The 13166-nt window shown below is 37.9% G+C and overlaps 3 protein-coding genes across 5 annotated transcripts in view; 1 reads left to right on the forward strand and 2 right to left on the reverse strand.

The window, feature by feature from the left end:
* The first annotated feature begins 3355 nt into the window (after nt 1-3355).
* On the forward strand, nt 3356-6063 carry svbp (small vasohibin binding protein). Its single transcript, XM_057846131.1, has 3 exons — nt 3356-3591; nt 3753-3876; nt 3964-6063. The coding sequence occupies exons 2-3, from the start codon at nt 3763-3765 to the stop codon at nt 4048-4050; spliced, it is 201 nt and encodes a 66-aa protein (XP_057702114.1). The 5' UTR covers nt 3356-3591; nt 3753-3762; the 3' UTR covers nt 4051-6063.
* Nucleotides 6064-6607: 544 nt separating this feature from the next.
* fbxo2 (F-box protein 2) lies at nt 6608-10902 on the reverse strand. The gene is made up of 6 exons (XM_057846369.1): nt 10805-10902; nt 9984-10047; nt 9608-9734; nt 8314-8406; nt 7633-7771; nt 6608-7551 (listed from the first exon to the last, which is right to left on the reverse strand). The coding sequence occupies exons 2-6, from the start codon at nt 10018-10020 to the stop codon at nt 7417-7419; spliced, it is 531 nt and encodes a 176-aa protein (XP_057702352.1). The 5' UTR covers nt 10021-10047; nt 10805-10902; the 3' UTR covers nt 6608-7416.
* A 203-nt stretch (nt 10903-11105) lies between these two features.
* The window catches only part of LOC130921802 (integrin alpha-5-like), a 58912-nt gene continuing 56851 nt past the window's right edge, over nt 11106-13166 (reverse strand). For all 3 annotated transcript variants that reach the window (XM_057846092.1, XM_057846095.1, XM_057846093.1), the window contains one exon: nt 11106-12084. In XM_057846092.1, the coding sequence (XP_057702075.1) occupies nt 12001-12084 (84 nt within the window). In that variant the 3' untranslated portion in view covers nt 11106-12000. The remainder of the gene's footprint in view (nt 12085-13166) is intronic.

The raw sequence follows: 13166 nt of genomic DNA on the forward strand, positions 1-13166 counted from the left end.
CCGAAGCCCCTCAACCCCACTTATACAAAATTCCCTGGTTCCGCCAAAGTAGTGAATAAGTGAGTTTTTCAGCTACCAACAGATGGCAGTCGCTCCCCACAAACACACACGCACACACACACATCTGCAATAGGCGAATTTGCAAATCTGCAAGTACACAAACCGTACAACTACCTTCATGATACAATAGACTATATTTGTGTAATGTAATGTGATTAAAAGTTCAGGATTTGTTGATTTTTGTCAACTGTGAATGTAATTACAGTCATGTGAAAAAATTAGGACACCCCATTATATATATTCAGTTCTTTATTAAGAAATGTTCACATATCAATGCCTGATCTTGTTTTTCTTTATCTCTGGAAAAGAAAGTGATTTAATGGCAGGTAAACAACAAAAAATAAGATTGTTTTACTCATTAAATCAAATATATCAACAAAAATGCATATTCTAACTGAGGAAAACGTTAGGACACCCTACCACCTAATAGCTAGTGTAACCCCCTTTGGCTGAAATAACTTCAGTGAGACGCTTTTTGTAGCCATCGACCAGTCTTTGACATCAGTCTGAAGAAGGTTTGCCCCACTCCTCAACGCAGAATACTTTCAGCTGTGAGATGTTTGAGGGGTTTCTTGCATGTACAACCTGTTTCAAGTCACCCCGAGGCATCTCAATGGGATTAAGATCTGGGCGTTGACTCGGCCGTTCCAGTAATCTCCATTTCTCCCTTTTCAGCCAGTCCTTGGTGGATTTACTGGTATGTTTTGGGTCATTGTCATGTTGCAGGGTCCAGTTTCGCTTCAGCTTTTTTTTTTTTTTTTTTTTTTTTTTTTTTTTTTTTTTTTTTTTTTTTTTTTTTACAGATGATCTCACAAGTTCCTCAAACACCCTCTGATCCACAACAGAATTCATAGTGGATATATGATACTGAGCTGGCCAGGTCCTGCTGAAGCAAAGCATCCCCAAACCATGACACTTCCACCTCAAGCTTCACAGTTGTTATGAGGTTATTTTCCTGTAATGCCATATTAGGGTTTACGCCAAACATGCCCTCTGTTCTGGTGTCCAAATAATTCAATTTCAGATTCATCTGTGAAAAGAACATTATTCCAGAAGTCCTGGTCTTGTCTACATTCACTCTGGCAAACTTCAGTCTGGCCTTTATGTTCTTCTTGGAGGGCAAAGGTTTCCTCCTTGCACACCTCCCATGAAGGTTAAACTTGTGAAGTCTCTTTCTGATTGTAGAGGCATGCACTTTTACATCAACAGCAGCAAAAGCCTGCTGTAGGTCCCATAATGACATTTTAGGGTTTTTGGAGACTTCTGTCAGCATCTTGCGGTCTGCTCTCGGGGTGAACTTGCTTGGACGGCCTGGGCATGTTGGCAGTTGTTTTGAATGTCTACAGCTTGTATACTATTTTCCGGACAGTGAAATGGCTCATTTTATAGTCTTTTGAGATATTTTGAAATCCCTTACCAGACTTATAAGCGTCTACAATCTTCTTTCTGATGGCTTCAGACAGCTCCTTTGATCTCACCATGGGGTTTTCTCTCATTTCAACAATCAGGGGCACACCAAATTAAATGTGAGGTTTAAATAATCCTCCTTCAAAACCCTGGGTAATGATGTTCTAATCATGTGCACCTGATCTGATACCCCTGTGTGGGATTTTAGCCATTTTAAGTGGGATTGATCGTGGGGGTGTCCTAATTTATTCCTCAACAGAAATTGCATTTATTTAAAATTACATTTTACAGAAAGTTATTTTAAAAAAATTGGGGTTTTTTTTCAGTTTCAATTGTTTAGTTCTATTGCTTCAGTCTCTCAAGATTGTTCAAATTTATATTAAAAATTCATATGACTAAATATTTTAGAGAACACACAAGCTTCCATAGGGTGTCCTAATTTTTTCACATGACTGTATATTACTCCACATGGGTCATCCGTAAGGAAACAAAGAGAGGACAGAAACGGTTTTGCGGAATACAAGTTTTTATAAAAGCATTTTAAACAAATAGGATTATTTTACAGTAGTTTCATAAGACAGCACTGTGGTGTTTCAACATTGCTCTTCCAAGAAACTGCTTGTCAATCAAACTCAGTGGTCGACACTACAGTGACGTCTTTCACTTTGGATTTTCTCTGAGTGGGAGGCTTTTTCTGACCACGAAAACCTTCAATTACCCAGCTGGTTTGTGCCTGAAGTTTTCTCTATGCCACATTTTACATCCAATGGATGTATTCACTCAACCTCGACATGCAGAAATGTGACTTTTATGCTTAATGTAAATTATAATTTTCAACAAGATTATATTGGCTCTTAAGTAAAATGTTGCCTTTATGTTCAGCCATTAGGCTCCAAGGCCAAGTCATTGCTCTGACGGTTGTTGGCAATGCATTTTGCAGGATATTATTCCAAGGCAGTGTACTCTCTCTGCAGTCAGAGGATAAATCCAGGTAAACCATTGGTATGCTGAACCATAAATCCTATTGTGGTACAGCACTGCCAGAGGGCACGTGCACACATTCAGACTTCAACAACAAAAATGTCAGAAGAGTTAGTTCTGAGAACACATTTTAGTTGTTTTGTGCCCTATAATGTCTGTTTTTATTTCTGAAGTGATAATTAGGCTTTGAACCACTATGGCTGCTGGTGTGAGGCCCACTCAACCCTGCTAAGAACTTCATCATATATATGCTGGTTTTTATGCCAGCGAGACCAGTACCAAAAACACAACAAATACAGCAAGGTGCTGGGTTTGCTAGTACAGGAACCACTAGGTGCTGGATCTATCGATTATTCTGTATACATTACAGACAATGCAAGTGTACTTTCTGTGAATGTGTGTACGTGCTTGTATGGGATAACACAATATGTACCCCACGTTAGGGAGGACAGAACAGCGCTCAAACCTGTGAGTTTTTTTTTTTTTTTTCCCATCAGATTGATAGGCTCAACTCTGAGTGGACCATTATGTGAGGCCGACATCTTGTGGTTTACAACAGTACTACTACGCAAAGGCGAAGGGCTCAATTATGTGCTAATTCAATTTTCGAATTACATTACTTTGCAAATATTCTCTTAACTTTGTGTGTATGCGTGTTTGTGTGCGCGTGCGCGCGTGTGTAAAACAATTGAGACGCAATGAAGACTGTCAGATATACACTTTTTTTTGCCCTTGAAAACTTCCCCACCTAAAATAAAAGTTTTGTAACATTTACTGGATTGGCCTTTGATTATTTTTCCCGTGCCAAAAGTCACATTTGTCGACACAGTTTTGGTATCAATGACGCTAAAAGCAGCGGAACTTTCTTGCTGCTTTTAATCTAGACGGACTTTTTTAGTTGCAACACTTTTCATTCTCGGCTACAAGCTAGCTTAGCTTAGCTCGCTCCATATACTCGTTTCAGAAGCTTTCTCCTGTTTATAAACGTTTGCATTCTGCTTGCCACCAAGTATATAGGGGTCAATATATATTTTTAATCTGTAAACTGTGTGCTTGTGTAGTCATCGCGTTGTCCTGCATTTGTGTACACCAAGTGGGTGCTAGCTTTCTGGCTGACATTCACTTTTGTTTATCTGACAAAAAGTAAGTAAAAACGTCAATTACGATTGTGACGTGAGACGTATTAATGTTCAGTTAATTTCCAGTCACTAAAGATAAATTATTTGTGTATTACTTTATTGCAGACTTGTCGTTTTTTCATGCTTCAAAATTGTAAACAACATACCTCGTTCTTTTTCTGCAAGAATATTCACAATGGAACCTGCCTGCCGTAAGGACAAGCCGAAGCTAAACAGTACCCCAACCAGAGGAGACCGATCAAAACAGAAATCTGCACAGCAGGAACTTAAACAGCGACAACGTGCAGAGGTGACCCAAAACAAAACAGTAGAATTATTTTTAACACACGTCTGTGTTGCTACTAACTGCCTACTGTCTCATCCATTTTACGTGCAGATCTACGCTTTGAACAAGGTGATGACTGAGCTGGAACATCAGCAGTTTGAAAAGTTTTGCAAACAGATGCAGCCACAAGGGGAATGAAATTGACGTCTTTGCTGCCTCGATCACGGTTTTTCCTGGCTCAAACTGAGGGAGAGGCGGTACTATTTAATCACTCACACATATGCATATGCCGCTCTCACCACTGCAGCGAACAATATTTAGTTTAGCTAAATCATATGTTGGAATACATCTCTGTTTTAGGGGCAGTAGGTAGTTTTTATATAATATATATAATATTTATTGGTGTTTGAGATTGAAAGGATATGAAATACTTAATGATGGGGTGCTGTGGATCAGTGGTAGTGTAGTTGTTCCCCAACCCAGAGGTTTTGGATTCAATTCCCCACCCTGGTGACCTCGCCTAAGTATCCTTGAGCAAGATACTGAACCCCGCGTTGCTCCTGATGCTGCATCATCAGTTGGTTTAATGAGCGTATAGTGTAAAAGCACTTTGAGTGCCTTGATGGTGGAAGGTCGCTATACAAGTGTGAGTTCATTTACCACGAACACTGCAACAAGACAAGGGCCAAGTTTACATTGAGCCAATAACCCACTCATAATAACTTGGCTACAGAGCCTTCTAAATATGTTTAGAAAAAAACCTGATATATTCCTTTTTTAAAAATCTTACTATTACTCCTGAGTTAAACCTTTAAAAACTTCTGGCTATGTACATGACAATCTGGATATCACCCTTTTAGAAAGATAACGGTTGTGTTCCTCGCATGTTTTGTCAACAAGGAATTTTGGTCTTTTTAGTGCAGGTAGCATAATAACTGGCAAATGATTTTTGGAGTGTAGAGGATACTCCTAACTTCATTAGTGTGGCGAAATTCTTGAACGTTGTCTTTTATTGGCGGTAGAAAATATCAGGAGTATGAGTTTTTAAATAAAAATGGTGCGCAAAACATGATGACAAGCAGAGTTTGGCAATGTGTGGAAATTACGTTCTCTGTGTGTGATTGTCTACATGCGTCACAATTTGGGCAACAACATCCTGAAGGGTTTACACCCTGTATGCAAATTTAACTGGTTTATTCTAAATGTCTGGAAGAAAAAGAAACCGGATATTGACCTTAACCCGAATATTGACTGCATATAAATGTAGCCAATGTGTCGACTTCCAACAGAGTGGCATGCACGACATCACAGGAAAACATTTGTACAGCAGTCAAAAATAGCACACAACCTCTGCAAGGCTGGTCAAATAACAGTTTTCATAATGTCAGAGGTTTTACAGACTTAGGTGGAGGTGGCTCCTTTCAATTTTTTATATCAAGTAAAAACCCTGAAGTGGAATCCACCCCAAAAAGAATTATATTGGGTTATTTTTTCTATTATTGAGTCATGTAATGTTGAATATGTCATGAAGTGTTTTTATTCTAAGTGTTACAATGCACTATTAGCATGGTGAGAACATATTTGAGAACAGTTAGTAGTCAAATATTTCACACACAACAATGAATTGTTTACAGTGAGCCTGAATGCTATTTCAATCCTATGTCTTTTCATAGTGGTATGTAAATGATACCTCTCCTCTGAACAGGAAACATTTAGACAGTTACCATTGTAGCATGAACTGTATTGTGACCATTTTTACCTCTTCAAGCAGTCAATATAGGATATTGAATTCATGCCCTGTTTTTTCTGGGAGTAGTACTGAATGTGTCCTACACCGGATGCCTAATGTTTCTCAGTATGCTTCAAGGATAGCTTTAATTAGGATTATTTTTTTTTAATTTTTTTTTTTTTTTTTTAATAGCAACTGTAAATTGAACCTTGAACCGTTCTTGCCTTTGTGTACCCATTTGTTTGGTTACTGTAACTTTTTGTCTCAAACCATCTCCTAAAATATTGTAGTAGTTGAAAATGACTTTAAATCAGTCATGGAAACTGGTGATGAGGCAAACTCTGTGTTGTGAATGACACTTAATTCAATGCAAACTATCCTATGCCTGACTTAATTTTATATCAACTATTTTGTTTTAAACATTTTTAAGATTGTATTTTGTTAAATAAAGATTCCCACCGCGAGTTTCTTTTCTGCAGTTTTGAGTTTACTGTTTTCAAGTGCGTCCACACACTGGACCACTCACTGTCCGCAACTAAAGATCCAAATATCAAATCTCATTAAAAGATAATGATCTTCTTTAACGCAAATACATACATTTGAATACTGGTATGTGTATAATTATATGATAGTGTTTTAAATTAGAGCCAACATTACTGCATTATACTAAGAGATGTTGCTAAAATGTTAACTCCTACCTAAACGTGAATATTTTTTAAAAAACTAAACTCTTTTTGGGTGTTTCTAAATGACTAAACAAACACAATGATAATTCTGTTGTTGTATTTAAAAAGACATCTAAACTTTACCTGTCCCCGTAAGGCACAGGTGTCAAACCGATTCCAGAAAGGGCCAAGTGGGTGCTGGATTTTGTTCCAACCGATACAACGCAGAGAGTTTAACCAATGAACTTCCTGCTGAAACAAGCAGCACCTGACAATGTTTAACTGATTACACATGTAAAAGATCTAATTGGTGAAAAGGTGTCCTCTTCATTGGTTGGAAAGCAAATCTGCACCCACTTGGCCCTTTCTGGAATCTGTTTGACTTGGCCCTTTCTGGAATCTGTTTGACACCTGTGCCGTAAGGCATTTGAGAACATTCTCATTTGCAGTGGCAACCTGACATCAGACAGCTGAGTAAAACAATATTGATAAACAATGTGGATAAAAATTCTGCACTTGATCTCAGCATTTTGTATGCAAGATGGGGCAGTGAGTATCAGTAACTCACAATCAATGTCGGGAAAACGGCTAAACCTCAGCACATTATCTGCAATGCATCATCCTTACTAAAATAATAACAGTTGCTCACATCTGGAATCTTGATCTTGTCATAAACTGAATTTGACAGAGAATTTTTGATATAATTTATACTTTATTCCATGTACTTATAATCATCCATTTGTATTTTGTATGTACTACTTATATTGACACCAGGGGTGCTCATGACATTGATCTCAATCTTCCAGTCGATCGCAACACTAAGTGTGGGTAGATTGCAGCGTCGAATATACAATATATATATATATATATATATTTTTTTTTTTTTTAGGCCAAAAAAGGCTTACCATTATGTTGTGCAATATTGCTGCTGACCTTTGTAGGCACTATACGCTATACACATAAAGTTGAATTGTGTTGAATAAAAAAAATAGACGCCTGAGCTTTCTTGGTGAACCCCCCAACATAAATGAGTATTTAAAAGTAAAAATTTTGAGCACCCCTGATCTACACCATCCCTATCTGTCCGTTCACCACATAGAATACAACTTGCACGATCTATGTTAAACTTCAAACCATCGCACATTCTATGCATTTCTCCCTATCACTTGCTTAGACATGAATAGTAACAGAGCTCCCAGTAACCCGCACACCAAACCACCCCTCCCAATACTTTGTGTCTTGCCCTCCATGTTCAAAAGAGATAAAACGCAGTCCAGGTCCGTACTCAGAAAATTTGTGGCTGACCTGGGGATGAGAAGTATTACAAAACATTTTACAAACAGATTGCCATCCTGGGCATTAGCTTCTTGTCTTGTCTTTGTTTACCTGTTTCCATGAACAGTCGTCACATTCCGGGTCTAGAGTCACGGGCTCAGGTCTGAACTCCTGCATCACCTCATGATTCTCATCGAGCAGACACACTGTTATTTGGTAAGTGCAGCCGCAGTCCTGCCTCCCACAGTACCTTTGGGGTATATACAATATAAGTCTGTGGCTGGCACATACCATTGAATTTGAGTGAGGCACAAGTGTGTTTATGGGAGGCAGAGCCTCACCTGCATGTGAACAAAAAAACATTAATTTTCAACACCGCTTATCTTTATTAGGGATCGAATAATTAATATTAGACTTCATTTAAATAGTACTTTTATCCATTATCCCTGCAAAGAAATCCAGCAGATATTGGTTTAATTGCCAGCAAAATCAGTACAAAAAAAAAACCCAGTAGAATCTCGTAAGACTAGTACCAAACACAACAAATCCAGCAAGGTTCTGCTGGAGCAGATGACATTACAATTTGTAATCAGCTGTGCACAGTAAACTGCTGGAAACAAAATATGAACATATTGTGGAAAGATGAAAGTGACAGGCTTTCTGTTTTTTAACACACCGGCATTAAACATCTGGTTCTGGTTGTTAATATACTGGCAAATGTGTCACTCCATTTATGAACCTCATCACACATCACTGGTGTGAGGCCACTTATTTGTATTTGTATTTTCTTACCAGTCTTCCACTGACACGACAGGTTGGATGTCCAGCTGTTCACAAGTGAAACCTTCCTCGATTAAGTCAATCACCTGTCTCTTCAGACACAGCCTAGAATTTAAAAAAAAAGACTCAAATTTCAAATCAATGAAATAATGGTTTTCACAAATTGCAACATGCATGTACTGTAGGTAGCATGTCCGCCTTGCTGGTCTTATTTAATCTGTTTTCTGAATTTGGACCCCAGACCTTCGTCATGATCATGGTAAAAACTATCAGGGCTCCTAAAACCCTTTAAGCGCCAAAGTTTCAAAATTGCAACTGTGGTGAAAAGTAATAACTCCATGAGGCAGGCGCCATATTTGCAGCTCCAGCTTGGTAAATGTCTTGTTCCTGTCGCAATTTCTTTTTTTACTTTGTCGCTTAAAGGGTTAACTGACGGCTGCCATTGCCGGCAATACACGTCCTATCCATCTTAACTGAGAAGGGCTGATAATGACATTGTCATTTATTTATGAATAAACCCTTACCTCAGAATGTTTACTTCCATGATTGTTCACTGCCGTCAAAATTGATTAGGCGTCTTTCGCCATCATTGGCAGCCAATTTATTATCTGAGGACTTTCTCTTTTTAATGTATGTACCGTCTTGGATTTTTTTCTGCGTACTCCAATTTCACCCCACTATCAAGAAAAAAATACATTCTATGTTGATCTGTTTTTGTGTGGGTGGGTGTGTATAGAACATCAGATTTTTTGGGAAGCTGGGAAAACTAGCCAATCTGCATGACGGAACTAATTGTGTTCGACTATTGGGAGTTCACTGTATTGTAATGAAATCCTGGGACTTGATAACATTCCAGTTCAATGGCCTGCATGTCCAACCAAACATGAATATGGAGACAAATACAGAAGTTGGGCAAAATAATGGTAACACCTAAAATTTTGGCATCATAATCATTGAACATAATTGTTAAAGAATGGCATGAGGAACATTCTAATGAAGTTGAGCATCTCGTATGGCCGGCACAATACCCAGACTTCAACATTATTGAGCATTTATGGTCAGTTTTAGAGATTCATTAAGACATCGATTTCCACCGCCATTGTCTCTAAAAGTGAGTGTATTCTAACTGAAGAATGGCTTAAAATTCCTTTGGAAACAATTCACATGTTGTACGAATCAGTATTTTGGAGAATTGAGGCTGTAATTGCTGCAAAAGGTGGACCTCCACCATATTAAATTAGTTTTTGTTGATTGTTTTAGGTGTTTCCATTATTTTGTCCAACAACTGTGTGTAATTCACACTAACTCAAAGGAGGTTGCAAAGTATTTCATCACGGCTGTATCACTAAAGTCATGACCACAGTCTCCCGGCATGTCCTCTACTATCCATTCACTCCCACCATTCTCCGTCAGCTCCCAGAAATCCAGTTTCTCTGTGAGGGGAAAAGCAGTATAATCTCATTGACATTTCAAAATGTTTTAGAATTAACACCCATGAGAATGTCAAATGTGGCCAAATAATATGTCACATTTTCCCTATATTGTATGAGGACATATTTTTTAGTTTTAAGGCATCATAAATTCATATATACATTCCACAAAAAAGATTGTATTATGAAGTTATGTATTGGATATACACAACAAATAATCTCATTTTACAAAGCAAATGACAATTTACTTACCTTCACCACTTGGATTCTTTATCAGATTACTGGCCATGATTACAACACACTGAGTATGTGGTTTCTGGACAGAATAAAGAGCAATTTAGAGGATGCATTGTAATTGTCTAACATTTTAATCCCATCTGGTTCTGTATATCATTCTCAAGTGCCATTTTCTGAATATAACTGTTGTGTTTAAGTCTGTCCTTTAACATTAATTAAAATATACAGTAATCTAAAGTAAATACAGTAATACAGTAATATAAAGTGAGTATACAAATTTATACATCTATTTTAATATAGATCGAAGAGAGTAAATATCGTACATTTTCTAATTTGAGCCTTAATCTGAAGTACTATACTTATTTTATGCAGTAAATTGTGATTTTATTAAAAACTGAAAAGTCATCTTCACAAAAAAAAATGTATTTCTGAAATACTGTACATAGAATATTTGCTCCTATATTGATGAACGCACTAATACCCGGTCTGCTGATTTACTGCACGGAGCAAATGCAAAGCCACTCTCATGCCATTCTGAATGGGTGTCACAAAGGATCAGTCAGTCGTTAGGCTGAGCTCAGTCAGCAGAAAACTACTGAGGATGAGTCATAGTGTAAAATATACTGTATTTGTTTATATTTCACAGCAACCTTTCTGCTTTTACAATTGTTTTTGATAAGTCTTTCCTTCACTCATGTACCCCCGGACTCAAAAATCCACGAGTCATCCTCATGTGTTCTATGCATACACAGTACAACATGCATGGTAGCACGCACACCCACACGCACACACCTTATTTAGTTATGTCTAAGATGTAAAACAGTCTTGTTACTCACTGCTCCAATCAATAAGTCTGTTGTTCCGTCTGTTTCTCAGGAAATTTGTGCTCCTCTGCATTGAAGCGTCCTTGTGCCAGCTGAGCTTTTATTGCAAGGGTAGGGAGGGAGGGAGGGAGGGAGGGAGCATGCATGCAGTGGAACTCAGCGAAAACACACTAGCACACACTCAGCAGAAAGGTGTACAACTCACTAACCAACGATGGAAGAAAACATTTACTGGTACACTTTGGGAAGCTCATCAAAAAGAATTCCCTTAGCAGATATGAACATATTCCTACAGTGCTCAGTGACATATGGGTATACAAAATAAGGCTTTATTCTGAGTCAAAGCATAAACACCATACTTTACAACATACACAAAGAATGCCTCCCAATATGGGAGAGATAATTTTCAAGTTAGACATTGCAGTTTGTTCAGGATTGTCCTGCAGGCGGTACAGTACATTTCACAACATGACACTGTAGCATAAATAACGATATTTTTGGTTTGAAATCCTTACAAAAGTAATATCAGTGACATCAAGAAATACCAATCTGAACCTAAATTGCAAACTGGACTGAATCTTTTCAGAGAGAAGAAATTCCAGAGCATTTATGCCTTTTGTTTGTGTTTCCTGGACTGAAACAGGCCTTTAAAGGACCAGTGTGCATCTTTTGGTAAGCAGAAAAAGAGGAAATTCTCTTACGAGACATTTACAATAGGCTGGTTAATGAAATTGTAATAGCAACATTAACGAATACTGTTTTGTCTGGCTCCATCTTTACGGAATTAAATTGTTAAGCCACTAATGTGAATTTAACACCCATCCATCTATATTCTATACTGACTGCCCTAATTTACATCCCGGGTGAGCAGATGGGATATTGACTAGTAACCAGCCACCAGCATAGCAAGAAACAATTATTTACACTTACATTCAAACCTATGGGAAATTTACTCTTCAATTAAGCCACTTGAATGTTTTTGAAATGTGGGAGGAAGTAAAAGTTGATGTCTTCAACAGCAGTGGACAGTTAACTGCATGTCCTTCTCATCTTTGTGTTTTATATTTTAGTGCAGCACCAGGTAATACGTGGTCCAGTGATCAAACACCCATAATGTCCACCAACAATTCCTGCTAATCAAGTCTCATTAATAATTTAGGAATGGGATAATATTCCAGTTGTGTTGAAGAGCTGCTCCATCCCTCTGATTAGGCTTCTGATGATGCTTGTGGTCTGAGCTGGGCCTTCTCCATGGTAGTACCATATGGATCTGACCTTTTGAAGAAGCCCATCTACGTACAGAGATAATGAATACAACAACAAAAATGGTTGTTTAATTTGAAACCAACTTTGTAATTTATAGGAGATAATCTTCTCCTTGCACCTACATTGTGCTATGTTATAAAGAGTTGTGTTGGGTCACAATGAAAACTACACAATTAAATAGGGATGTCCCGATCACATATTTTTGCACCCGAGTCTGACTCACCTGATTTTGAGAATCTGCTGATACCGAGTCCCGATACCGGAATTTTGTTTGTTTGTTTGTTTGGTTTTTGTTTTTTATTTTATTTGAACAAAAGTTTCAAAAATGTTACAGTATTTTACTGTACTTCCTGTTCCTCTTTTTCCAGGAGTGTTGTGGAGTATAAAACGTATATACTTTTGAATCTTTTGGCAATGCCATTGTATTTCTGGATTATTCTGTTACTTTTTAGCCCTTCAAAAAAAAAAAAAAAAAAAAAAAAGGCCTGAACGATATTGGAAAAAATTAACATTGTGATGTATATTGCCAAAGACCCGCACTTCCTTTTTTGCATTTGTTGCACTGATGCGCCTAACTTTTTTCTTAAGGTGCACCAGCACAAAATGTAGGTGTACCCACGTTTTTCATTGCATCACCTTTAACGCCGTAATTTAATCACTCTTCATAACATATAATTCATATAAGTAAGTCTACTCAAATTCACTCACGCTTTGACGCTTACGCTACCGAGAACACCCTCTCGACAACGAAGATTGACTAAACGATGACACATTTTTGCCTATGATCGTAGAGCTACCAAGCCTTCACTCGGCAGATCAAAGCTATAAACCTGTAAGTCATCATTAGCTTTAAGTATCAAATGCCAGCTGCATTGGTGACCAAGAAAAGCAGCAGGAGGAGGGCATGTGGGAGGCTGTTTGAGCACGAAGCAGAAAAACATATACAGTCGTACCACAACATACGATCACTTCAACACACATCTTTTCGACATCCTATGTAAAATTTGACTCGCCATTTGTTTCTACATCCAACGACATGCTCGAAATATGACGCTTTATGACAGTGCCGCAGCGGTCATCCTCCGTTCGCCAGGCTTTATAAGTTAAG

This window comes from Corythoichthys intestinalis, chromosome 9, assembly GCF_030265065.1.
Source record: "Corythoichthys intestinalis isolate RoL2023-P3 chromosome 9, ASM3026506v1, whole genome shotgun sequence".
NCBI lineage: Eukaryota > Metazoa > Chordata > Actinopteri > Syngnathiformes > Syngnathidae > Corythoichthys > Corythoichthys intestinalis.

What these genes read in the sequence shown, in the direction of transcription:
- svbp (XM_057846131.1), top strand. Translation starts at nt 3,763, where the DNA reads ATGGAACCTGCCTGCCGTAAGGACAAGCCGAAGCTAAACAGTACCCCA. An exon ending in AACAGCGACAACGTGCAGAG is followed by an intron (nt 3,877 to 3,963) that starts GTGACCCAAAAC and finishes TTTTACGTGCAG; the next exon opens with ATCTACGCTTTGAACAAGGT.
- fbxo2 (XM_057846369.1), bottom strand. Translation starts at nt 10,020, where the DNA reads ATGGCCAGTAATCTGATAAAGAATCCAAGTGGTGAAG. An exon ending in TACTTTGCAACCTCCTTTGA is followed by an intron (nt 8,407 to 9,607) that starts GTTAGTGTGAAT and finishes TTTAAATTCTAG; the next exon opens with GCTGTGTCTGAAGAGACAGG. An exon ending in ACGACTGTTCATGGAAACAG is followed by an intron (nt 7,552 to 7,632) that starts GTAAACAAAGAC and finishes TCTCATCCCCAG; the next exon opens with GTCAGCCACAAATTTTCTGA.